This window comes from Carassius gibelio, chromosome B14 (genome assembly GCF_023724105.1).
Source record: "Carassius gibelio isolate Cgi1373 ecotype wild population from Czech Republic chromosome B14, carGib1.2-hapl.c, whole genome shotgun sequence".
NCBI lineage: Eukaryota > Metazoa > Chordata > Actinopteri > Cypriniformes > Cyprinidae > Carassius > Carassius gibelio.
The window spans coordinates 10,914,687-10,941,446 of NC_068409.1; the positions used below are offsets into that span (position 1 = coordinate 10,914,687).

The following is a 26,760-nucleotide window of genomic DNA, read 5'->3' on the forward strand; positions in this document are numbered from 1 at the left end:
GCATAATAACGGGAACATCGCCCAACACAGGTGATTTGAAGTTTGACAGTAATTGTGTTTATTCTTGAAGGTGGTGAAATTGTTTCAAAAGTGCTGCTTTGATGGCTGTAGCAGCACAGCTTTAAAGGAATGAATTTAGAGATGCAGCTTCTCAGAGAGGGTTTTAGCATGCTGACACTCTAATACCGCATCTACACCGCAAGAGTAGCTGAATTGTGTGCTTGCAGTGTAGAGTTTGTAGCGCCACAGTCCTCTTAACATATACCAACCTAACTTTGAAAAGGCAAATGTTGCAAAAAGAAAAACTTTCTCTCAAGGTCTAAGCAGTAAAATAATGATTATGATGTCACAACTAGTGTTGCTATTGTCAACGAAAATTATGACTAACGAGACGATGACTATAATTAAATGTATAATGCAATATTAATTGTGGATGAATAAAAACAAGAACAAAAAAAAGTGGTTTACAAAATAAAAAACTATGCTAAAATGTCTCTTTATTTTCATTGACCAAAACGAGACGAAACAAAATGTTATAACGTTATTTCATCTCATTTAGTCGCGTTATTATTATTATTTAGCAATATTTCCTTTGTCTCACTTCAGGGGATGCATCAGGTCGCACTGAACAGACGCAGGCAACGTCACTTCCTCAGCCCCGCTCGCGACATTAGATGATGACAACAAAAAAGATAAGTCTGACACAGAAAAAGGTAATGATTTGTGGACTACTAACAATGTTGTAAATTCAAATCAGAGCATCTTCCGTGTCTGGAATGGATGTATTCTTGAGTCTATAAGGTAACAATGATATAATAAGATAACCTTGTTTGAAATGGGTTTGGATAAAAGAAAATTTTGGTTTCGTCTATACTACTAGGTACTTTTACTACAGGTGCATCTCAATAAATTAGAATGTGGTGGAAAAGTTAATTTTTTTATTCAGTAATTCAACTCAAATTGTGAAACCTGTGTATTAAATAAATTCAATGAACAGACTGAAGTAGTCTTTGGTTCTTTTAATTGTGATGATTTTACTTCATACTTCATACTATACTTCACAAGACTAAAATAAAAAAAACCTTTTTATTGAATTGTTGGCCTTCTGGAGAGTATGTACGTTTACTGTACATGTACTCAGTATTTGGTAGGGGCTCCTTTTGCATTAATTACTGCCTCAATTCGGTGTGGCATGGAGGTGATCAGTTTGTGGCACTGCTGAGGTGGTATGGAAGTCCAGATTTCTTTGACAGTGGCCTTCAGCTCATCTGCATTGTTTGGTCTCTTGTTTCTCATCTTCCTCTTGACAATACTCCATAGTTTCTCTCTGGGGTTCAGGTCTGGTGAGTTTGCTGACCAGTCAAGCACACCAACACCATGGTCATTTAACCAACTTTTGGTGCTTTTGGCAGTGTGGGCAGGTGCCAAATCCTGCTGGAAAATGAAATCAGCATCTTCAAAAAGCTGGTCAGCAAAAGGAAGCATGAAGTGCTCCAAAATTTCTTGGTAAACGGGTGCAGTGACACAATGGACCAACACCAGCAGATGACATTGACCCAAATCATCACAGACTGTGGAAACTTAACACTTGACTTCAAGCAACTTGGGCTATGAGCTTCTCCACCCTTCCTCCAGACTCTAGGACCTTGGTTTCCAAATGAAATGCAAAACTTGTTTCATCTGAAAAGAGGATTTTGGACCACTGGGCAAAATTACAGTAATTTAGCCCAGGTAAGATGCCTCTGACGTTGTCTGTGGTTCAGGAGTGGCTTAACAAGAAGAATATGACAACTGTATCCAAATTCCTTGACACCTCTGTGTGTGGTGGCTCTTGATGCCTTGACCCCAGCCTCGGTCCATTCCTTGTGAAGTTCTTGAATCGATTTTGCTTGACAATCCTCATAGGGTTCTCTCGGTTGGTTGCCCCATGATTGCGTAGCCTAGTGAATCAAACTGAGAGACCATTTTGAAGGCTCAGGAAACCTTTGCATGTGTTTTGTGTTGATATATGTCACCATATTCTAATTTGTTGAGATAGTGGATTGGTGGGTTTTGTTAAATTTGAGCCAAAATCATCACATTAAAAAAAAGAAAGACGTAAAATACTTCATTCTGATACATTAAATTTATTTAATACACAAGTTTCACAATTTTGAGTTGAATCAATCATGGACTATTTTAACAATGTCTTTACTACATTTCTGGACTTTGAACGTGTCCATTATATTGCAGTCTATGCAGGGTCAGAAAGCTCTCAAATTTCATCAAAAAATATCTTAATTTGTGTTCCAAAGATGAACGAAGGTCTGAGGGTTTTGGAACGCTATTAGGGTGAGTAATTAATGACAGAATCTAAATTTTTGGGTGAACTATCCCTTTAAAACAGTGCTTAATAGCTACTGGTTAACACTGTTTCCCAACAAAGGAATGCTGCTTATCACATATTTAAAAAAAGATAATGAAATACATAAAGCAAACATCTTTACAGGAATAATCTGTAATGATGAAATAGGCATGCACACATACACGCACACAAAACAGGAATTTGTGTAAGGAAAGCAAATAGGGTCAGTTTTGATTTCACGTTGACTTGAGGAAATAAGAAACAGTGAAAATCCAAATCCAAAACTGAAAACCTGGAGAAATTAACTCCCAAAGACTTCGAAGGGCTCCCCTGATTCTCCAACAACCCACACCAGGCTGGATCTGAACTCAGCCGTGAGGGCTGGCAAGCTCTTTATTGTTAATTACAGAGAAGAGAGGGACTAATTAAGCTCATAATGAGTTGGCAGGGTGAGGGATGTATATGAGACGAGAGGCCGCAGTCCTTCACACCCAGACATTGATCCTCCTTCACACCACTGTAAGACCTCCGAACTCCACTCTCAACTCACGTCTCACCATCATTCACCTTATCATCGGCCAAAGGAAGAAAACGAATGAAATCTTTCCACAAATTTACAGTTTACCAGAAATACAGATATGTTTAATCCTTTTACAACTCATTTAAGTTACAACTCATCAGCTAAATTCCACATTTATCCGCAAATCTTTAGCTAATCTAAAACTAGCTGCACTCATATAGTTTCTATGGCAACAATGGGTTTAATTGTATAAGTAATGTATAATTAAATTTTTTTGTTAGTTTTTTTGTAGCTTAGAGTTGAAAAACTGTTTAGCTTTGGGTAAAACCAAAGACTGTAGACAAACATGGATGTAGTGTCCATGACATCACAACGTAGACTCCTGATGAGCGTTTTTGAAGCTCAAAGTGGGTGGAGCGGGTCATCGACACTCCTAGATAATCAAAACGGGCAAAAAGGCGGGAGCTGGTTCCTGAAACCACGCCTACTTAGCTAAACAGCGGTGACATTGGCGGCAATCCACTTGTCACTCAAGTGGCCACGCCCTTAATTATGCAGACATTTAAGGATTAATAACATTTAGATGGATAAAAAAAATCACCCCCTCACAGTTGTCACGAAGGGCAAAATTAGCTATATAGACCAAAACCACTTTTTGTATCAGGCTGTAAACATGTTTTTTTTTTCTGCTGCAAAGTTGGGCATTTTAACATGGGGAGTCTATGGGACTGACTCCCTTTTGGAGCCAGCCAATAGCGCCCAGTCGATGAATTGTAGTTTTAGTCACGTCCGTGTAAGCTTCACTAGAGAGAGCGGGAGGTCACTTGTCACTGTCACTTTTTACCCAGCCATCCAATCAATGGAAGAGGGATGGAACAAATAGCCTACTACAGCGACCAATCGTCCTACTACTTATACAACAAGTGAACAACAACAGAGAAGTTAATATTATTGTTTTCTGCATTTTTATATTCAGTAATATTCTTCAAAATGAGATACTAGTAAAACATTACTGCCAAGGATATTCCAAATCATGGCAACCAAAGCGTTTTCAAGCGCCACCAGCTAGTCGTTTTAAGAAAAGTGCATGATATTTTTCAGCTGGCAAAATTTTTTTTTTTGGGGGGGGGGGTTATTGAATACTTATTATTAGGCATATGGCCTATTAGTCTTTTTTGCATTTATGCAATATACTGGAGCCAAACCTGAAAAAGTAGACCAGAATTCTCCACTGCGTTCCTGGAAACACAATTTGCATAGCTGTAACATTAATTGATAGGCGGGATTATGCTAATTGTGAATGAGAGTGCACACGCGCCCTATTTACATATAACTGGAATTCATTAACATACGCATGTTAAAATATCGGTTTCACGCGCAAATTACTCAGAATTTTCTAATCTATTTACGAATGTTTCATGAATGAGGCCCATTGAGAGTATAGGTGACCAAGGATTGATATTATGCCAATATATTGTAAATAAATAATGTATTTGAATGGCAAATGAAACATACGGTACCATTAAAATATTTGGGGCTAGTAAGATTCTCGTGTTGAAAGATCTTGTGTTGACCACAAGTGACAATGTTACGATTTCTTTTTTTAAATAAATGCTGTTCTTTTCTGTTTTTGTTTTTGACTCTACTAAAGCATAAAAATACCATAATATGTTTGTAGATATTTAGTAAACATGCTAAGTTAATATTCTTGTTTATCTGAAAAACAATGCTACAGTCAGTTATTCTTCTTTAAAAAAATGTCAGAACGTCTGTATGAGCTTTGGTTTGTGAAATCCGCCCACTGCCAGTTTACCAAATTGTATTTTGGCACCCCGGGTTGCCAGTTGGTGGAAAACACAGCGTATTTCATTTCAGTCATGATGGAAGCTGTCAAGGAAGGTGCGCTTGTTCCTGTTGGTGTCATCAATCTGGTAACATGCGTATGTTTCAAGTCTGGGGAGGGGGGGGGGGGGGGCTGGGGGGGGGGAAATACCCGCTCCAATAATTGGAAATTGGACCGCAATGTCAATCCTACATACAGCAAAAAATGTATCACAGTTTCTCTTTGTCATAAAATCACAATTTCCAATATATGTTTTTAACATTGATAATAATACACATTTCTTGAGCAGCAAAACAGCATATTAGAATGATTTCTGAAGGATCATGTGACACTGAAGACTGGAGAGATGATGCTGAAAAATATAGCTTTGATCACAGGAATAAATTACATTTTAACATATTCAAACAGAAAACTTTTTTGTTTGTAAATATAATTTCACAATACCACTGTTATTACTGTATTTTTTAGTCTTGGTGAGCAGCAGATATTTCTTTAAAAAAAGCTGTATTTTTATATAATCTTTTATATTATATATGACACATTTATTTTAATCAAAATTTCCTTATAAATACTGGGGAAAAAAGGAACTATTGTCTCTGTATAAGGCTGCCAGAAGATTCTGAAAGAGATTTAACTTGCTAAATAATTAATTTTCTTATCACTAGTTAAAACTGCTTTCACGTGTAATTTAGTGACACATAACATACACCTTACAAAGTCACTTTGCACCAGGAAATTAGTATTATGAAGTGATAAATGTTTTAGTTTCCACTATAACTGCAAGTGATAGACATGAAGGAGCAAATGTTCGAATCTGATGTGGAACTGCCAAAACCTACCTGAATATAGATGTGAAATTACAATAGCTGAAGTAAAACCTGTCTGTTAAAAATGTGAAATACTTTAAGAATGAATCAGACTGACCTTTATAGCCAGAACCTTGAATAAAGTTTAGTTTGAGTAGACAGCATACTTAGTGTGATGTGAACCAAACTAGACTGTGAGTGATGCAAATATCTTCAGGACTGCACGGATCTCACCTGCAGTGTGAAGATCATGCCCATGATCATGGAGTACATGTCGTATTTGCCCAGCTGTTTGCTCAGAGCTGAACTCATGGCCTTCAGGGCCTCCAGATACTGTTTGAGAACCTTCTTGCCCATGTTGTTCAAAACCTCCGACGTGTTTCCATCCACATAGAGCTGCATCCAGCTTCCGTGAGACTTCTCTGCCACGCGAAACTGCTCGTAACCATCCTCTGTGACAGAGAGAGAGAAAACAAGAAAGAGAACGACTGTAACTTTGTTAACTGCCTTGCTGTCTACCTACATAGACAACTACCTTCAAATGCATTTTGCTAAACTGGAACCTTGTGAGTGACTGATTTGAAATGCTCTACATGACTGCTAATTAAATTATATTATAGAAACCTTATAAGAGTCAGTTTATCTGTTGTTGCATATCGTTTTATCAATGGTTTAGCAAGACTGTAAGCAAAAAATATGAGAAAATAATTGATTTGAAACTAAATTAAATGGAACAATAACAAAGTAAATACAGACAAAATAAATCATAAAAATAAAATAAAAATCCTAACCGATACAATAGGATTTCAGCACTGCGTGCTTGAACCCCTAATTAAAAACCCTAATAAAAATCCTTACAATCTACTATCGATTTATCAGTTATCTATCATTTGCTTTATTGTTTAGCAAGCCTGTTAATGGCAAAATCAGTGGGAAAAGTCATTTATTTTAATTAAATTATAATATTACACTGTACAATAAGATAAAATAAATTACAGTATTTAAAGTATTTAAAATTACATAGATACAAATAAAATAAAATATAAACATAAACTAATAAATATACATAAATAAATTCAAATGAATGTAAAAATCCTTAAAATTACAATTGATTTATCTCCTGCTAGCTATTGTTTTTTTCCCTACTATTTTGAGAGAAAAAATGTTTTTAAGCAGAAAACAGTCATTTTTAAATTAAATGACATAAAAAATATATATAAAAATAAAACAATTACAATCGGTTTATCTATTGTTTTCCATTATTTAACAAGCATGCAATCAGTAAAATCAGTGAGGAAAAAAAAAAGATAATTTTAATAATGAAAAAACAACAATATTAATCATCATCATCATCATCTTCATAACTTAAAATAAACAAATAAATAAAAAACGTACAATTATAATGTAAGCAGCAAAAATGGGGAGAAAAAAGATTATTTAAATTCAATTACATGAAATAAATTAATAAAACAAAACTATTATTATTATAAGCTATTATTTAGCAAGCCTGTATAGGCAGCAAAATCACTGAGGAAAAAAAAAACTAATAATAAAAAAAATCTAAAATGCATTATTTAGCAAGCATGTAATCAGTAAAATCAGAAACGAAAAAAAAAAAAAAAAAATTAGAGGTTTTTTTTTTTTTTTTACTGAGCCCACTGCGATGCATTGCAAGATAGCCTTCTCATCCCAAAATAAATGTGATGCTGATCTCATAAGAAGGTGTTTAAAATAACATATTTATCTTTCAGAACAGCCTTCACATACAATGCCTTGTAATGCTCACTAGGTTTTGAAACAGAGCCACGGTATTATGAAGACACCACGAGGAAGCTGTTGCATAAGAATCAGGTGTCTGCTGGCTGTGTTTTCAAGCAGACAGACACTAAGGGCCTTCACAGCGGGATCTCAGAGGGAGCTAACAGACACGTCTGCCTCATACCACCCGGAAGCTTCACTACAGGACACCTCCGTCTCGCTCTGTGCCTCTCTCTTTCTAACGTGTCTCTCGCCATCTCTGAGCTCTGATTCTCCACAGAACTGATGCTGTGTAGAATGACACAGACACATTCTGTTTGTGTCGCATACTTGGATCAACTGTGTTTTCCATTGTTGGGAGTGCAATTTAAAACACATTAGGCATGAACGGCTGACTTCTACAGTCTTGCAGCTCAACTACTGACACAGACAAACAGTTTGTACAGCAAGTCAGCTCATGTTAAAGAGTCAAATTTTAAGGAAACTATCACCTCCTTGTTTGTCATTAAACACGTTAAGTATGCAAAACCAACAACACGCCAGCCAAGCATGTGTTGTCTGCATACTTAATGTACATCTCTGGCTTAACATATGCAAGCTCACACTCTCCAAAGCATTCAAAATCATAGAAACATGTTCATGAACACACACAGGCTGCATTTGTATATGTATAACACATTAAAAGCATGCACTCAATATTGCATCTTTATGTAATTTGTCAGTCTGTTGCAAACTGTTTGCATACACAAAATGAATAACCTTAAATATTCTTTATTAGTGATGTCGATTTAGGGCCAGATTTACTAAACAGTGCAAATTAGCGCAAGAGCATAATTCCAAAATTTCTGCGGGTGAATTACAAAAGACTCGCAAATTGTAGAACACAGTCGCAACATCTCATTTACATATCGACCAATGCAATATATATATTTTGCAAGTTGTCTGAACATTACAGCCAAACTAATTTCCCTATTATAAAGACAAAGCCTTTCAAGGTAACAAAAACATAAAAAAGAATGGTGGATGTTTAGGCCAAAGTGGGCGAAAACAAAAATCTTTGTGTTTTATCTTTGTTATTAAAAAAATGAGAACAAAGATACACATAATATACAAACAGTGTTTTATTTTCATGTACAATAGGTATATTTAGCAGGAGCATTCAAGAAACTGAATCAACAAATATAAAAATAAACCACTATATAGATTGATTCCTATTATTAACGTTTTTAAATCAAGAGTAGTGAGTGATTTTTCTCTTTGTGTTTCGTTTTTTTATTAGCATTAAAGGAATAATTCATTCAAAAATGAAAAGTGTTTTATTTTTATACTGTACTATCATTTACTTACTAAAAAGTTGCTTTAAACCTTAATGAGTTTCTTTCTTCTGCTGAAGATAAATGTTAGATTGAAGAATGTGAATAACACTACTATAGCTACTTCCATAGTATTTTTTCATACTATCAAATTCAATATGGACCAGAAACAGTTCGGTTACGCACATTCTTCAAAATATCTTCTTTTGTGTTCAGCAGAAGAAAGAAATTAATACAGGAGGATCTATCTCTTTAATGACAGTTGGCAGCATGTTTAGCTCTGGCCCTTTAAGAGCTGCATGCATCTAAAATACAGGCACGCATCCATTTCTCTCTTAACAGTTTACTTTCATTTTAGACATTACTAACTATACATAGAGTCTAAACATAAACCTTGTGTGTTTTAATAGTATTAGCACAACAGATAACTTAGATCAGTAATCAGGCGCTGTTTGACAAGGTTTTTACTGTGCGGTTTATAATGTACTTTTGTGACTGTGAATAAGTGCAGTGTCCCGTGAGAGTAACTCTGATCCAAATGTACTGTATGTCACGTATTACAGTATACTGATACAGCGGCGCCAGAACTGCAGCTGATAGACTGTGCGCTGTTGAACAATACAACAATATTTCTTTAAAAGCATATCGTGGAGACATTTTTTTTAAATATAAATTAATATGTGTGGACAAAATTCAGGGAAAAAATTATGCATTCTTTAACACACTTTTTCCTGGGCCAGATATGTACGTTGTCCATGTGCATCAGCTCACACTGTAAGCAGTTGCTAACGAACATGATGCATTACGACAATAAATTACAGTCTAATATAGCCTAATGTTTTCTCTCAATTATGAGTTTATATCTCACAATTCTAAGTTTTTTTATTCAGAATTGTGTTAGATAACTAGTATGCAAATTGGGATGCACCTCTCTTGCTATATTCTAGAATGAATCATCAGTTTGAAGGAATCGGTTGAATGAATGACTGAATGACTCACTTTTTTAGGACAGTGAGAAATCACCACCTACTGGCAATTTTAGTTTTTCAATAATATTTCAATATTATTTTATTGTAAACCCATGCAATTTAAATTCATGCAACTTTGTGTTTCATGTGTAAATTACATCTAAATGCCAATTCAGATGCAACTTCTCGAAAAAAAAAGTTATGGCCAAAGGCTTCAAGTTTATGTTTCTTTCTAAAACTACTTTATTCATTTATTTATTGTCCTTTGCATTCAATGCTTTGTTCATTTTACACAGTAATGACTTTAAAAAAATCATTTTCTGGTCTAATTTATTGCCCCCTTTGCAATTTATTAATTGGCACATCATGCGATTAAACAAAATCACAAATTACAAAAGTTTTTCTAGCAAACTGTTTAAATGCACAAAATAAATGGCCTTAAATCCTATAGCTAAATTACTTTGAGATGTTAATGCAAAAACACATAAAACTGTCCATGAAGTCATATAGGCTGCAATGTCATTTGCATACTTGTATAACATACTAAAAGCATGCACTTAAAATTACATCTTTATAAAATGAGCCTCTTTGTCGCAAATTGTTTGGATGCAAACAATTAATTAAATTACAAGCAAAATTACCTTACGATACTAATGGACACTCAATAACTAACGGATTCTAAATTAATTACCTTAAAATTTAATATTAATTGGAACTGCTATGGCAACTAAAAAATTTAGAGCAATGGTGTTGTTCGTAATATTTAGTGTGAGCAGAAAAGATGAGCACTTTTGGCATACAGTACAATATATTTAACTTATTGTGATTTTGCAGGATGTGGCTTTATATACTATATGAGTAGTATGCATGATCAGTGCATCTTGCATATGAATTCTAATCATGCATGCTGCTTTGGACAGATAGTATGTGAAGCCACACATTCCTCCAGGCCATGTGAATGTTTTTGTTTTTCCTGAGCGTCCATGTAGCATCTTAATCTGCTGCATCTTGTCTGCTTAAACCCTTAAGACAGAAAGGTGATAAACCAAAACATGATTTGCTGACGGAGCTCATGTTAACCCAGTGAAAAAGTGATGAATGGGACAATTACTGAGTGTTAGCGGGTAAAAACAGAACATTAGAGGCGTTTTCACATCAATCTATTCTCTTATGAATGAATTCACTTTCCTGGAACGATCTATTGTCATAACACAAATAAGCGAGGCTGTGATTAATCAATTATATGATTATGCTGAATTAGCTCATGAATCCATGTCAACTGTTACACAGTGTTATGACAGTGAAACATAGCGTTATTTCCATAGTATCAGCTGAAAGTCATACATATTAGAGCTGCAAGATTCATAATGGTGTTACGGCAATGAGAAACCTCTGCCTGTGAGGATGATTCTCAGAAAATGCTCTGTCCTCTCTTAGAAAAAGTGGCGTCTGCTTAATAATGAAAGTTTAATTCACAGCATTGATCACAGAGCAGGAGAGTTAGAGAAAAGCCAAAAAGAGTGTCTGCTGGGATGAGCTTGGAATAAAGGGGATTATTCATGAATATTTACAGCAGGAAATAAGAAAGAAAACAAGGAAAGAGAAGGGAGAAAGAAGCAGATAGATGGACAGACAGAGACCGATGGACAGACGGAGGGACAGACAGACAGACAGATGGAGGGACGGACAGACAGACAGACAGAGGGACAGACAGACGGATGGAAAGACAGACATACAGAGACAGAAAGGCAGACAGATGGAGGGACGAACAGACAGACAGACAGAGGGACAGACAGACGGATGGACAGACAGACATACAGAGACAGAAAGGCAGACAGACGGAGGGACGGACAGAAAGACAGACGGAGGGACAGACAGACAGAAAGAGGGACGGGCGGACAGACAGACAGAGGGACGGGCAGACAGACAGACGGACAGACAGACAGACAGATGAAGGGACAGACAGACAGACAGACAGACAGACAGATAAATCAAACTTAATAATGCATAACGCATTCCAGATGAAAGTGCTGAAAAAGGCACAAAAAGAGACCCCTCTGGGTGTTTTGTAATGGCACACTATCATATCACTATCACTATTTTACAGTATGCATTATGTATAGTGTGCATAGTAAATGAAATACACAAATGACATCCTTAATTTGCCAAATGTGCAGCTTACAGTAGTTATATATAAAGTAGTCACAAAAAGTAATTAGTAATTAACATCACTTTTTATTTATTTCCATGATTTAAAAACAAATGTATGCACTATACAGTATTTACTATAGACTGCAGTATGCTAGTATGAAGATTTTTGAGCACTGCCTCTGCTTCATACACACAGTGGAAAGCAGGTCAAGATCTCTAGTGTGACGCAGGGTTCTGCTGCATGTTGCATTTTAATGGTGCGCCGTCATGAGCTTCAGCTCTCAGCGTGTTACCGTGGGAAAAGTGTTATCAGGAGAAAACTTCAGACGTCTCGCTTTCAGGTCAATGTGCTTAGAAAAACTCAGATGAATGATTCTCCCCTTAATCACAATAATTCATCTGCAATTTAATTAAGTGCTTCATTAGGCTGCAAAGCATGATGGAGAAGTTTCTACATCCCAAAGAGAGCAAGACAGACATGGGTGAAGTGAGGTGATATCTGCCTGTACGTCACACAGAAACTGAAGAGCTGACCTCTAACAATCTCATATTTTTACATTTCCATAGAAAGTGGAAGGACAAAAGTGGGCAGCGGCGGTATGTCATCCTCATCAATCAGATCTCAACCTCCACACGCCTCTTGAACCTTCACTCGAGCACAGGTGAAAGGGGGGAAATTCAATGGCTAATGCATATTGTACACAAAGGAATGTCAAGAGTGGGCTGAAATGATAAACTTTGATCTGATTGGCTGGTTTTACACAATTTCCTGGAGTTAGAGTGCACAGGTTAAGCCTACATCAGAACATAGGGAATCTCAAGAAGAATAGGATCTACAGGACTAAAAAAAGAAACAGTGTTGTCTTTACAGAAATGTTTGTACTTCTATTTAAAAATAATAATATTAATAATTAAATTAAATGTATTTTTGTTGCATCATTTGTTTCTGGCTTAAAAGAGACTAAACAATACATTTTAAAAAAGCTGAAATAGGCACAAACAAATGCAGATAACAAACATTGATTAAAAAAAAGTTTTTTTTAACTCAGGTCTAGTTTTAGCAAATAACAGATAAATCAGCTGTATATATTTCATTTCATTTTGTTCTCAAATATTTATAAAAACAGTAATATATAAAAGTAATTTATAATTTAAAATGTAAATGCTAATAATTAAAACATTATTTAACAATAAATATGATGTACATAGTTTAAAAAAAAAAAAAAAAATCAAACCATATGCATGAATAAAATTGCATATGAAAACCAGACTGCCACAATTTGTGCACATATATAAACAGTGTTTACATTAAGGCAAATCGCATATTTCATCCTGTCATGATCTATCATGATCTCATTCAAACAGCACGGGCAAACAAAATACGCTCTGCCGGCTAAAGCATCTTCTTCCCACCATAAAAGCCGATCCATGGGATGCATCAGCATCTGTACAGCTGCTTGCGGATTGACTTTTCTGTGCACTAATTTGAATGCCAATCTGTTATTGTTCAACAAATTTAGATACATGCACACACAAACAAAAACACTCTTCTGGTTGCTTCCCATATCAGTCAAACAATCTCTTCCTGACAGTTTGTAGCAAGAATAAGCTGTGATTCAGATTTATAACGAGTCAAAATGTCTGGCTACACAAGACATACACTTCCAGAAAACAGCAACACGAGTCTATGAAAATGTCAGCAGACATCAGCATCAAACACTCTAACCCTGTACAAACACACACACACACCTCATAACCCAGCAAAACACTCAATGCTGCAAGAGGCGAAAAGTGAATGAGCCAGAGATGGATGTTTGTGGGAGGCCAGATATCCCACTGAGAGAAAATGCAACCAAACTGCAAAAGAGACAGCGGAGGACACACAAACACATATACAAACACATCTAGGCTTGGGCTAAAGGGTATAAAATCTCTATTTCTATGGATTTAAAGTGCTCTAAATGCACAGTCATGTCTGTGTACTCAAACCTGTGCTCTTATGTCAGGTTACTGACAGGGTTTCATGAGCTTGTTACTCAAGCAGCAAAACAGGAAAACAAAACTGAACTGGATTGAAAACTAAAGCAGACTACAAGACTGAAGCTTGTTGCTTTATGTGACAAATGCCATAGTTAGTAGTCAAATGTAGTGTGAAAGTATAAGAGACACTCTGAGAGACCCTGACTCTGTAACTTTAGCATTATTTATATTATTTAATAACATTCAATTATTAAATGGCAGATTCAAACCTAAAACCAAACAAAACAAAACAAATATAAAACAAAACACTGTTTTAGACTTTCAAACTTTTCATCAAATATAATTTTTTTCTCATATTTCTTAACATTTTCTTTCAGCTGTATTTAAATTACTGAAAGCCATTTTTAATAAGTTTCTGTTTCAGTTAGAAATGTTCATTTTAACTGGTTAACCGGTAACCGAATTTATATAATTTTGAGCAATTAACACAATCAGTTAAATGGTTTAAAAAGTCATTTATTTTTTTAAATATTTAAAAAGATTTGCGGCATTGTTAAAATAACGCTACGAGTATAATTAAAAAAACAATTTGTTTCTTTTTTAGAGAGAAAAAACATATGTCACATTTTATTACTTTATTCAGAAATAGGCCTAATGCCGACATGAAATGTTTACAAACATTATTATAAACACTGTAAACATAGCTAGGCTATTTTAGTTCACCTCACTCCACAACAAAGCCTTTCAGCTAACAGTATTTAGAAAAGAACAAGAATTAAAAAATATAAGAACCTATAGCAATATAAATGACAAGCCAAAACAAATTAATTTAGGTTAAAACTAAACTGAAACCACGTTGGGTCCCTCATTCAACACAAAATCAAATGTTTCCATATTCGCGATGTATTTGAATGGCAAATTATTATTTATTATGTAATCTACTGCACTTGCTTTCCAATATCTACATAAACAAAATGTTTTGCATAACATCACGGCGGTACGGTGATAACACTTAACGGCACATATTTCATTACATATTTAAACTGAGCAGTGTTTTTTTCATGTTTAACTGACTGTATTTTATTATGATAATGAAAAGGCTACATTGTCAAGGTAGCAAAGCTTAACGGTGTGCACAAATTCACTTGAATTTTTTCCTTTTAACAGTGGAAGCAACTTCTCCTTTTAGTCAAAGACAATCAGAATTGTAAAAGGTTTGTCTTTATTTGTGTACATTCACAATAAAAATGGGGAACTCCTTCAAGACTGTTGGAAGACCATTTCAGGTGACTACCTCTTGAAGCTCATCAAGAGAATGCCAAGAGTGTGCAAAGCAGTAATCAAAGCAAAAGGTGGCTACTTTGAAGAACGTACAATATGACATATTTTCAGTTGTTTCACACTTTTTTGTTATGTATATAATTCCATATATAATTCCACATGTGTTAATTCATAGTTTTAATGCCTTCAGTGTGAATCTACAATTTTCATAGTCATGAAAATAAAGAAAACTCTTTGAATGAGAAGGTGTGTCCAAACTTTTGGTCTGTACTGTATATGAAATATAGCCTAACTTTATTATGTTTTTCTAAACTTGCAGAAGCGCTACAGATGTGTGATTTGATGCATGTGAATCCTCATGTTCTGTTGTTTGCTGCTATTTGCGCATGTAAAATTAATCCTCGAGAAACTAATGTTAGTATTTTTAACGGGTCGCAGACACTTATCCTTTCTAATTTAATTAAATTCTAATTTAAAATATTCTTGTCAGTTAACAGTTAATAATCGGTTAATGCGCATCGGTTGTCGGTTAGGAAAAATAAACCAAATGAACATCCCTAGTTACTTTTTTTTTTTTTTTACTGAATGTTTGTAACTAGTTAAGTTATGAATGTAAAGGGTAAATCATTAATACATCAACAAGACTTCATGGAGTACCTCCATTCATCCATCCATCCTTCCTTTTTATCCATCCATTATCCATCCATTTAGACATGCATCCCCTTCAACCAAATATACATCATCTATCCATCTTTTTGACACAATATTTAAGTATTTCAGTTCAGACAAAAACTCTTATGATAGCTCTTGGGACTTTTTTTTTTACACTTCATGCATCTTGATTGATCAGTCTGATATCTGATTGGATGCACACTCCGTTTAAACTTGGACTCCACATAATGGAAACCTACAAATCCTGTGCTATATGCAAATATAGTGATATTTTCTTCACTAATACCAGTCAGCAAAATTTTCTGTTGAATGCTCTCTATTTATGCCAGTTAGTGGCTAAAGGCACATCCATTTGTCTCATCAATCATTACTAATTAACATGTGGATTGTGAGGCTTCCAAACTTCCACTGCTGCTGCTGATGATCCATCTGTGAGAAGTGAAGTTTACATTTCTTTCCAAATAACCAAAATCATTCAAAATTGGACTTCAGTCCAATTTTTTTGGACCTTCTGACTTGGGACATGAAGTTATTATTATGGCCAATAAGTAGCCTCTTAGATCATGTGTTTGAAACTGCATCAGATGGTTTGTGGACTGATCACGGCTCTGTGGGAATGCTGCTCTATGCATTAGCTTTGTACTGCACATGTGAACTCACCCTTGTGGAAGGTGGGATTGCTGTCCTGTAGGAGGCGGCTGAGCTGGTGTCCGTTGATCTGGAGGAGGCGCAGCTGTTCTCTGAGTGATAACTCCTCAAACACAGCTGGAATCAAATGGCCCACGCTGTTCTTGGAGATGGGTAACCCCAGACCCAGTGCGAGGGTGGGGGTCAGATCCACCTGCTCCAGGACACCTGGCTCATCAAATCCCGCTGCAACAGCAAGATATGTGTCATTAACTGCTCATAGGCTTGAAGTCATTGCACACAGAGTCTGAAAATTTCATCTGAAATTTTTGCACGTTAAAAAATAGATATGACCTCTTGTTGTGTCAGACACGAATACACACACACTGCCTCCAAAACTTTTTTTGTCCTTAAACAAAAAATGTACAGTACGTAGATCAGGTTTGATTTTCTGCATTTTTTGCATCCGTAACAAGTATTTTGTGAGGGGTTTTGCTAATCCTGCAGCTTCTTGATAAAGAAGTTTGGATTTTCTCAGGATTGGATGAACCTAATATTTCCTTTCTTTTTCTCTTTTTAAGAAGAGAGAGAACAGTAAGATCATCCTCACTGCTTTAAGACTACTGTACTGTTTTGCACAATGTATTAATTAATATGCGTCAGACTCAGTGTGTAAGGTTTCTGCACATGACAAATTATTAGGATGATGAATATAAAATTTTTAAAAGATGCGGTCCTTTACAGCACACTTCTGTCCATGAGATGCAGTTTCTGGAGTTTTACAATAAAGTAAATCAATCAATCAATCAATCAATCAATCAATCAATCTATCTATCTATCTATCTATCTATCTATCTATCTATCTATCTATCTATCTTTTTATACAGCTATCAATCCATTTATACATGCACATCTGTCCATCCTTATATACATTTATCCATCCATTAATCATCTATACATTTATACATCCATCTATTGATCTATTTATACATCTATCCATCCATCCATCTATTTATATATCCATCCATCCGTCCATCAATTTATATATTTATCTATCGATCCATTTATCAAATCCCTCCATCAATTTATATATATATATTTATTCATCCATCCATTTACCCAACCATCTATCTATCTATCTATCTATCTATCTATCTATCTATCTATCTATCTATCTATCTATCTATACATGTATTCATCCATCTATTATCCATCCATCCAATTTATATACTTATGCATCCATCCATTCATCCATCAATCAATTTATAACTATCTATCCATCCATATATATATCCATCCATTTATACATCTATCATCCATCCATCCATCTATCCATCCGTCTATCATCCATCCATTTAAACATCCATCCATCTGACCATCATTTAATCCATTAATCAATTAATTTATTCATCCATCTGTCCATTTATAAATCTATCCACCCTTCCATCTATTTATATATCCATCCATCCCTCCAAAAGTTTTCTGCTACTTTTGTTCTCATTCCAGCGCTGTTCTGCCATATTTACATATTAATTAATGAATGCAGATCACTTCATCTCTAGCAGGAAGTTGATGACACTAAGTAAAAATTATAATATATTCTTCACATCAACATCAGCGTTTGATTAAGTCAGTGTTCTCTGCACTGTGTTTTTGATGAATCTGTAGCGTTAACTCAAAAGTTTTATCTATAATTCAGCTGAATGGCATTGCATTGCTTTTGCACGGTCCTCGCTGGCTGTGCATAAAAATAAACACACATATCCTTGAAAGAATCAGTAAATCGGTTGTTAAATCTGACTGAATTGAGTCTGTTCTGAATCTCTCTGAAGACTCACTTTGCAATGTAAAATGCCGATGGAGTTACAAAGACACAAATGAAGTCAATTCAGGTTAAGTTTATGCATATACAAAAAAAATAAAAACAACATTTCAGCTGCTTATTAACAAGTCTGCCATGTCTCTCTCCAGACAGCACTGGTTTTACCTGCGGCTATAGCGGTGTGATGGACGATGAGGTCAGCATGAAAGCGCCACATGCAGCGGGTGAGAAAATGAGCTCATCTTTAAATAAAAACAGTGCTGCACGAGAAAGCTGGTGTGAATGCGTGTGTGTGCATGTGTATAAATGAGTAAGAGATCACAAAAATAGATCATACAGGAAAAGAAACAATTATCACATTCACCCTGACAGTCTGGTGTAGACAGATGCTTTGCCACTCGACACTTTCATAAAGGAGAGAGAAAGAGAGAGAATATAGGGATGAGTGGAAGTGGATAATGAGCATCTCTCACAGATTTTCACACTCTAGGGCGTGAGTATAGCGTGTGTGTGTGTGTGTTTATTCACACGTGGTTATGAGAGTGTCATGTGCTCGCTTTGTGTACTGCATCACATGACCAGTGTGTGTGTGTGTGTGTGTGTGTGTGTGTGCCACAATCAATTACACACTAGACTCAATGCAAATTAATCCATTATAAAACAGTAGGGAAAAAATGAATTAATGCTTCATATTATTAGACAGAGATGAATCAGTGGGTAATTTAAAACCCTCGGGCCGTAAAATTATCCAGCAACTCACCGCAGAATTCCTCTAATGCAATCAGACTGTCACAGACATTTGTGATTTACTGTGCAGGGAACAACTACATGAGTCTATATAGGATATGTGAGAAGGAGCACATATAGAAAGCCTTACAGTAGAACTTTAACTTTCTACACAGTTGTTGAAAAGTTTGGGGTCAACATGATTTTTATTTTTTAAGAAATTAATAATTCTATTCAGAAAGATGCATTCATTTGATGAAAAGTTACGGTAAAGACATTAGTAATGATACAAATTCAAGAAATGCTGTTCTTTTGTATTTTATATTCATCAAATAATCCTCATAATAAGAAGAAATTACAATGACGTCTGATGGACCATGTGACACTGAAGACTGGAATAATGGCTGCTGAAAATTTAGCTTTGCATCACTTGAATAAATGTAATGTTTTTACATATTTTTATATATAACAGTTATTTTATTGTTTACAGTTATTTAACTTTTCACTGTATTTTTGAGCATAAGAGACTTCTTTCAAAAACAAACAAAAAATCTTACCCATAAAATCTCTATCATAAAATATTGAATATTTTTAAACATGATTTTTATATTCAAGTCAAAGTGATCACATAATTTTAAGTAAAATACAATTTTACAAGAGAAAAAATGTACTTGATTTTATCTGATGTGAACTGACTGGATTGAAAAGTCATAATTATAAACCAGAATAAAACTATATGTGCTGTAATTTGTACTGAATTAATGCTAATCAGCATTAAATTGCTACATTAACTATAATTTTGAGGACAGGAGAGAATAGAAAAAAATTTTTTTGGCTGTCTGTGATGCAAGAACTAAAATAGTTGACTTGATTAAAATAGGGAGAAAAATATAAATGCAATAAAAGAATGCAAGCAAAGAAAGTGTGAAACACATAAAGCTCTTTTTAGTGGAACAACTTCCCTTCATCACTACTTTACAGATACTTTCTTGATTATTAAAAAAAAAAAAAAAAAAAATTCTACATTTTAAGCTCTAACAAAAGCAGATCCTTTTTTTTGTTCTTGCAAATGATTTAAAATGCAAGAATGGTTGAAACAACTCCTAAACAGATGAACAGTAGCGCACAGCTTTGCACATTCTAAGAATATCTTGCACAGTCATTAACACTGATCTGAAAAATGCAACTGTTTTTGATTTAAGCATTGTTCTGCGTCATGCGCTTACACATAATCGCTGCTGAGAGTTTGCTGAAACAGACCTTTGATACTGTGAGACTCTACTGTAGCTTCCTGTTCCTTGAGCTTTCGCAGTAAAATGGTAAATAACTTATTAACTGGTGCATCAGCAACACGATCAGCCCCCGTCCCTCACAAAGACATGCATTTTCTTAAATGAATGTGTGAATATGCTGGTAAAGTTTGATTTAAAGCAAGATAAAGATAAAACATCATCAACCCAATCAGGCCGACTCTCATTCTGGGGACTGTTTATTGTGAGTAAAGCTTCTTTGCTGGAGACCGAGGACTATTAGAGCCCTTGTTTCGCTGGATATCTGTCATTATTGGATACGGCTTAACAACTGTGGGAGGAATTTTGTGTATGGATTGCACTAAGTCTGGCCAATATACTTTACTGAAGAACCAAGACATCAAATATACAACCTATGCTTAAAAAAAACCTTCACTTTCAAACAGAGGAACTTTGGGAAATCGATAGAAGATCTTCCAAAATGTTTTTCTTGAACTTCAAAGAGTCGTATAACCTTTATGTCTGGAGGAGAAACTAAATGCGAGTAAACTTTCCTTCAAAACACCATGAGATAACATCATTTTTCTTTTCTAACATGGGATTTTCTGGCAAATCCAATAGACAAATGTCTCAATATAGAGTCTACTTTAGAGAACAGCCACCAGTGGCCTGTGCTACTCACCTTTCCTCCTGAAGGCGGGGCTGATGAGCACGAGGGGGGTGTTGATTTCTGGCTCCGAAGATCCGCCGTGACTGCCGGTTTCAGACATGCCATGGTCTCCACACAGAACCAGTAAGTTGGGCAACGTCCCTTCAGATTCCTGAACCAGACATTTTTTTTAAAAAGAAAAGAAAAATATTTACATATATTTATATTTATTAACAGTCTAAATTAATATGATTACTTATAAATTGCTTATATATATATATATATATATATATATATATATATATATATATATATATATATATATATATATATATATATATATATATATATATATATATATACACATAATATTGTATAAAAATATAAATTAATAAATAAATAATAAATCAATCACTTTTTTGCAATGTGACAAAAATATTTCTTGACATTATCAACAATGGCTAGAAAAAACATTAAGGTAAATCAAATTAAAAAAACAATTTCTGCAAGAATTCTGCAATGTAAATTTTCCCAATTTCCAGACAGTTTTCTGCAGCTCCTGCTGTATATTTGTGCATCATGCCTTCTGCAAAACTTCTGAAAAATAGATTTTGGTCTGTGAGTTCATCACAGATCCTGCTGTATGTTTGTGTGTATTTGTGCATCATGTGTGTTTGTGTAAGTGTGTGGGAGAGACGCTGGAATGCTCTTCTCTCCACTGGAGCAAATCACTGAGGTTTCAGCGCTAAGCCGCGGGGACCCGTCTCTCTCTCTGCCATCAGGGATGTGAGGAAGATCAGCTTGGTTTCACGTCAAAGAGTCTCTCAGTGCGTCAGAGCCACTTGAATCCCTCAGTGGCACTCTGAAGCTGTACACACACACTAAACAGCCGTCCTTCACACACTCTTGGGCCCTGTACCGCTGCGCTCACAGCTGGCCATCCAAACGCTCTTACTGCCACTAACACTGATGATGCCACGCTAACAACCAATCCTCTGCTCACAGCAGTTCAAATATTCATGAGCCCGCTAAACGTATGGCTAATGACTAGCCTTCCTCCCGTCCGAGTTAATGCACACAAGCACTGTGAATAAGCCATTTGAAAATGCCGCTTCACTGACTTACACTTTCTTGTGGGAAATACAAACTGTAAATTAGCTAAGGAAATTCCTAATATGCTGTGATTGCCCAACACATCACTGTCAAGTACAAGCTAAAGCCATTCTTTGTGTAAATTATTATACATTAAAGGGGTAGTGCACCCAAAAATGTCAATTCTATCAGCATTTACACAACCTCATGTTGTTCTAAATCTATTTCTTTCCTCAGTTGAACATAAAAGAAGATATTTTGAAGAATGTTGGTAATCAAACAGCTGCTGGTAGCCACTGACTTCCATAGTATGGAGAAAAAAACTATTGAAGTCAATAGGGACCAAAAACAGTTTGGTTATTCACATAACTATCCCTTCAAGGCACCTAAAGCAGATGCAAATACTGCAAACAATATACAATAATTAATAAATAAAAATAATATAATAAATAATAATAATAATAACAATAATCAATCAATCAATTGAAAAAAAAAAAAAATATATATATATATATATATAAATATATATATATATATATATATATATATATATATATATATATATATATATATATGAAACCTAAAAAATAAAACTATATATAATTCTAAAAATAAATAATATGTAATAAGAAAAAAATATAAAAATATAAAAAAATGCATGTATATTACATTAGCTATTCTTAAAATTTTACTTCTACATAAAGAAGAAATATTTCAAATAAAATCATAAAAGAAAATAAATAGAAATAGTAAAAATAATCATTAATTTATTTTGTCACACATGAGAGACTTGCCAGAAGAAAATGTAATTAATTGTCATGAAAATAAATGTATCAAAACCTAAAAATACAAATAGGCTTCATATTCTATATAAATGTTTATTCTGATTTATTTTTATTTATTTTTTTGACAAGCAGCATGAATAACGCCATTAGAAAATTCCACTTCACTTAATTCAAAGGGAAAAACAAGACCTCATTGATAGATATTTTTGAGAAACTTAATTCTAATAAAATTTTCAGAAAAGCTTATAGTCATTTTCCATCTCGTAATGAAAAAAGGCAAAAATACAAAATCTTATTTTCTTATCAGAACCAAGTATTTTTAAAACATGAAAAATATCTAATAATCACAACTGTTTTGAATTTGAAAAATTAAGTCTTTAATTATTTTTTTACGGTATGAAGGATAAACTCAATTAATTTTGACTTTTTTGTAACTGACTTAATATCTTGCCTCATTATACTTCCCTTATATATATATATGTATATTTCTACTGGAAAACAAGACAGAAATATTGTGCAAGAAATCCTGTCGGTTTTTTTTTTTTTTTTTTGCAGTTTTTTAAAACCCATTTAAAATCATCAAACCAGACCTGACTAACCAGCCTGGTGGTCAACTAAGACCAGAAAAACACCCTTTGGCTGGTTTAGGCTGTTTTATGGGCATGCAAACTTTTGAAAGACCTAAAAGGGACAATACAACAGATCCAACAACGAAGCTCTGCTCTGAAATAACATTGTGTTACAGGAAAACACTGCAACTATTCCTACAGTAGATGGCCAATTTCACCTCAATAATGGCATGAGGACGGCCACCGTATAGGGCCGTGGGGGTGTCCCATCCGCGAATGCCTGTTAGCAGTGGCAGGTTTAGGGCACTTGTTTTCCAGCGGCGAGCCAGAAATAAACTGCTATCACACTGAGGTGCAGTAATGACTGTAACACAGTGCTCGTATCGCAGGGCTAAGGATAAAGAACAGCCAACAGAGCAAGGAAAATAAATAACTTGATATAAGAATATAAAGCGTTATTTTCTTTCCCTCCTTTATAATGTGATTCACTGTTATCCTCTGGGTGCCTGCGTCTTCCCATAAAAACGCATTGAAAATAGAGCATTTCCCATTACAACTTACTAGAAAGCTTAAAGCAGAACAAAACTAATAAAGAAAAGCGACATTAAAAGGAGCTTTGAAAAATAATTCAACATGAAGCAACCACTGGGAGTTCTTTTAAAAAAGTCAAGAGTTTCAGACTTCATTGCGGGAACGAGCGCAATAAACTAGAGGTGCGTGTGAATTTTTCTCAGTGATTTGTTGAGCGCTTAGACGTGGCTGAATCAAACACGGTGTTAATGAATGAACTGACTGTTATTTGAAAGCACAAAAGTGATTTCTGACTTCAGGAAATAGTGATTTGGTTTGAGACAAGGAGTGGGAAAAGTGAATAAAAAATGAAAATGGAACAAGGTAAAAGAATGAAAGATGCCCCCTGCCATTTTAATAGCACTGCAGACGGCTCTTCCAAGAAACCTTGAGGAATCACAGACGGCTTAAATGAATAGTTCCTCTAAAGCGGGTCATTATTTACTCACCCTCATGTCATTCTGAACCCTACGACTCTCTTTCTTCTGTGGAACACATCTTTCCTCATTAAATATCATGTACAAATGCATAGTTAAATGTAGTACCTAAAAATGCAATAAAGTACAACACATGACCAATTGATTAGATTTTTGTTTGGAGAATTTAGATGGAGGTGATTTTCAGTAAACTTTCAGTAAATAACGACTTCGACAAATGTCACATGACTTCAGAGAGGACTTCAGCTCATAAGGTGCAGGGTTAACTGAAACGATTCAGAAATGCTTTTGAAATGTAACGTTTAGACAGAAAATGTTATGATTAAATTTAAAAACTAAAAATGACTAAAAACCAAAACTGAAATGAAAATAAAGCTACATAGAAATATTACAAACTAATAAAAATGTTAAAAGCACATGCTGTAATAAAATTACTAAAGCTTAAACTAAAAAATTAACAAAAGTTAATTCAGGATATTAATAAATACTATATTTGCATATTATTAATTCATTATTGGGTCGTCTGGACCACATTTATGTTTTTTTGTCCTCCTCATTATACATTTGTATGAGATCAGTAGGATTTCAAAACTATACATGTCTTTCCACATCGTTATGAGTGTCTTCACTGTACACCCAAGAGCAGCATGAGCATGCTTTCAATTGTCTCCTTTTGAAGAAATCAGCTCATATGGATGTGGATAATGATATTTTTAATCCTGATGTTTTCATACAAAGGTAATGAATTTCAATCATGGAGAGTGGAAGGGGGAGTGAAGAAAGAGAAAGTAAGAAAGACTGAATAAGACCGAGCGTGAGGAATAACAGAGAGGGGACGCAGGGAATAGGTTCAGAAAAAAGCTGTAAATCTGTGAGGAGATTTCACAGGCACAGAAACCAAACCCAGACGCTTCTTTTGCCACTTCCAGCGATTCCCTGCACACACCAGTGAGAAACGTTCCAGAACCATCGTTTAAATATTCAGGAAGTCGTTTAGGCGGATTTCTCATGAGATTCTTTAATGCTGGCCCTTTTTTAATTGAAGAGGAGAACAGGGGAAGCCAGTGCAATTTCAGAGAAAAAGAAACTTGTGGAGTTTGTGGCAGCAGCCAAGCTATTAAAGGAGGGGGAAAATGTACTCATGCTCATGATGTTCCAAACCCAAACTTTCCTTCATCCATCAAACACAAAAGGAGAGTGTCGGAAGGATGTTCATGCTGCTCTTCTCAAGAGAATAGAAACTGTTTAATTACTGTTTAATAATATATTGTTTAATAATGATGAATTGTAAATTAATGCTGATGTACAAATATATAATTATTGTTCATTGTTAAATCATTCTGCAATAATAATATTAATAATAATAATAAATTATTGTTCTATATTAAGTTACATTATATATCTTATATGTAACTTGAAATGTATATGTAAAAAAACTTCTGATTAATTATATTATTATTGGCTATAATTATTGATATTAACTACTATAATTAAAATGTATTGTTATAATCACAATCATCATAAATTACTTCATGCAACTTGAAATCTTAAAAATGCATTATATGTCATTTATTATTATTATAATATTGTGAGGTACATTATATATATATATATATATATATATATATATATATATATATATATATATATATATATAATCATCATAAATTAGTTCATGCAACTTGACATATTTAATATTTGTTGTTGTTGTTGTTGTTGTTATTATTATCAAACTTAGTGTAACAAATGTATTAGGCCATGTTAAATATAAAAACATTATTATTATTATTATTATTATTATCAGATTAATTGATACAACTTAAAGTATTAAATTACAATTACAATGTTAGATTATTAGCAGTATTACTTAAGTATTGAGATACTCTTATAGTTTTTGTTAATGCTTTAAGATTAGATTTTACTTTTATGTTTCTTGCTTTCATTTTAGTTTTAAATTAGTAGTTAGTAATTTTTTAGTTTTTGTTTTTATATACAATTGTTATTAATTAATTAATTATGTTTTGTGTTTTTTATTCAAGAAACAGAAATATATTTTATGGTTTTAGTTTTAGATAACCATAATAACCATGGTGGTAATAATAATAATAATAATAATTATAATCATCATCATCACCATCATTATTACCACTCATTTATACAACTTATAAATGTTAATCATCTATAAGTATATGTAGAAATTAATATGAACCAAAATTAACAAACACTGTAAATGACTGATCATTGTTAATGCGTCATATTAATGCACTAAACTAATGTGCATTTTTATTGTAGACATCAATTCTAGCAAAAAGCAGAAGTCCTGTACTTGAGCTAGAAACTTTACCCATGATGCTCTAGGGCACAGTTATCAAGGAAAGACAAAACTGCATCTCAAAGAGACTGTACAGAGAGTATTTTGAGTCGCTCTGGACTAAAAGCATTTGAGAAAGAACAAGTAGCCAGACGAGGCAGTACAGGTCACAGTAAGTGCTCAATAATTTAAATAACAGACTTTCAATGGCATCAACTAATATGCAATTTCAATTTAAACAGAGCAGAATGTCCAAGGTCTCTGCAATGCAGCAGTATTCATTACA

The 26,760-nt window shown here is 34.3% G+C and overlaps 1 protein-coding gene across 1 annotated transcript in view; it reads right to left on the reverse strand.

Annotated features, from left to right (window-relative positions):
* The window catches only part of LOC127971645 (GPI ethanolamine phosphate transferase 2-like), a 105,555-nt gene that overhangs the window by 37,897 nt on the left and 40,898 nt on the right, over window positions 1-26,760 (reverse strand). The window contains exons 5-7 of the mRNA XM_052574818.1: window positions 20,744-20,882; window positions 16,297-16,509; window positions 5,748-5,965 (exon numbers count right to left, since the gene is read on the reverse strand). Coding sequence (XP_052430778.1) covers window positions 5,748-5,965; window positions 16,297-16,509; window positions 20,744-20,882 — 570 coding nt within the window. The remainder of the gene's footprint in view (window positions 1-5,747; window positions 5,966-16,296; window positions 16,510-20,743; window positions 20,883-26,760) is intronic.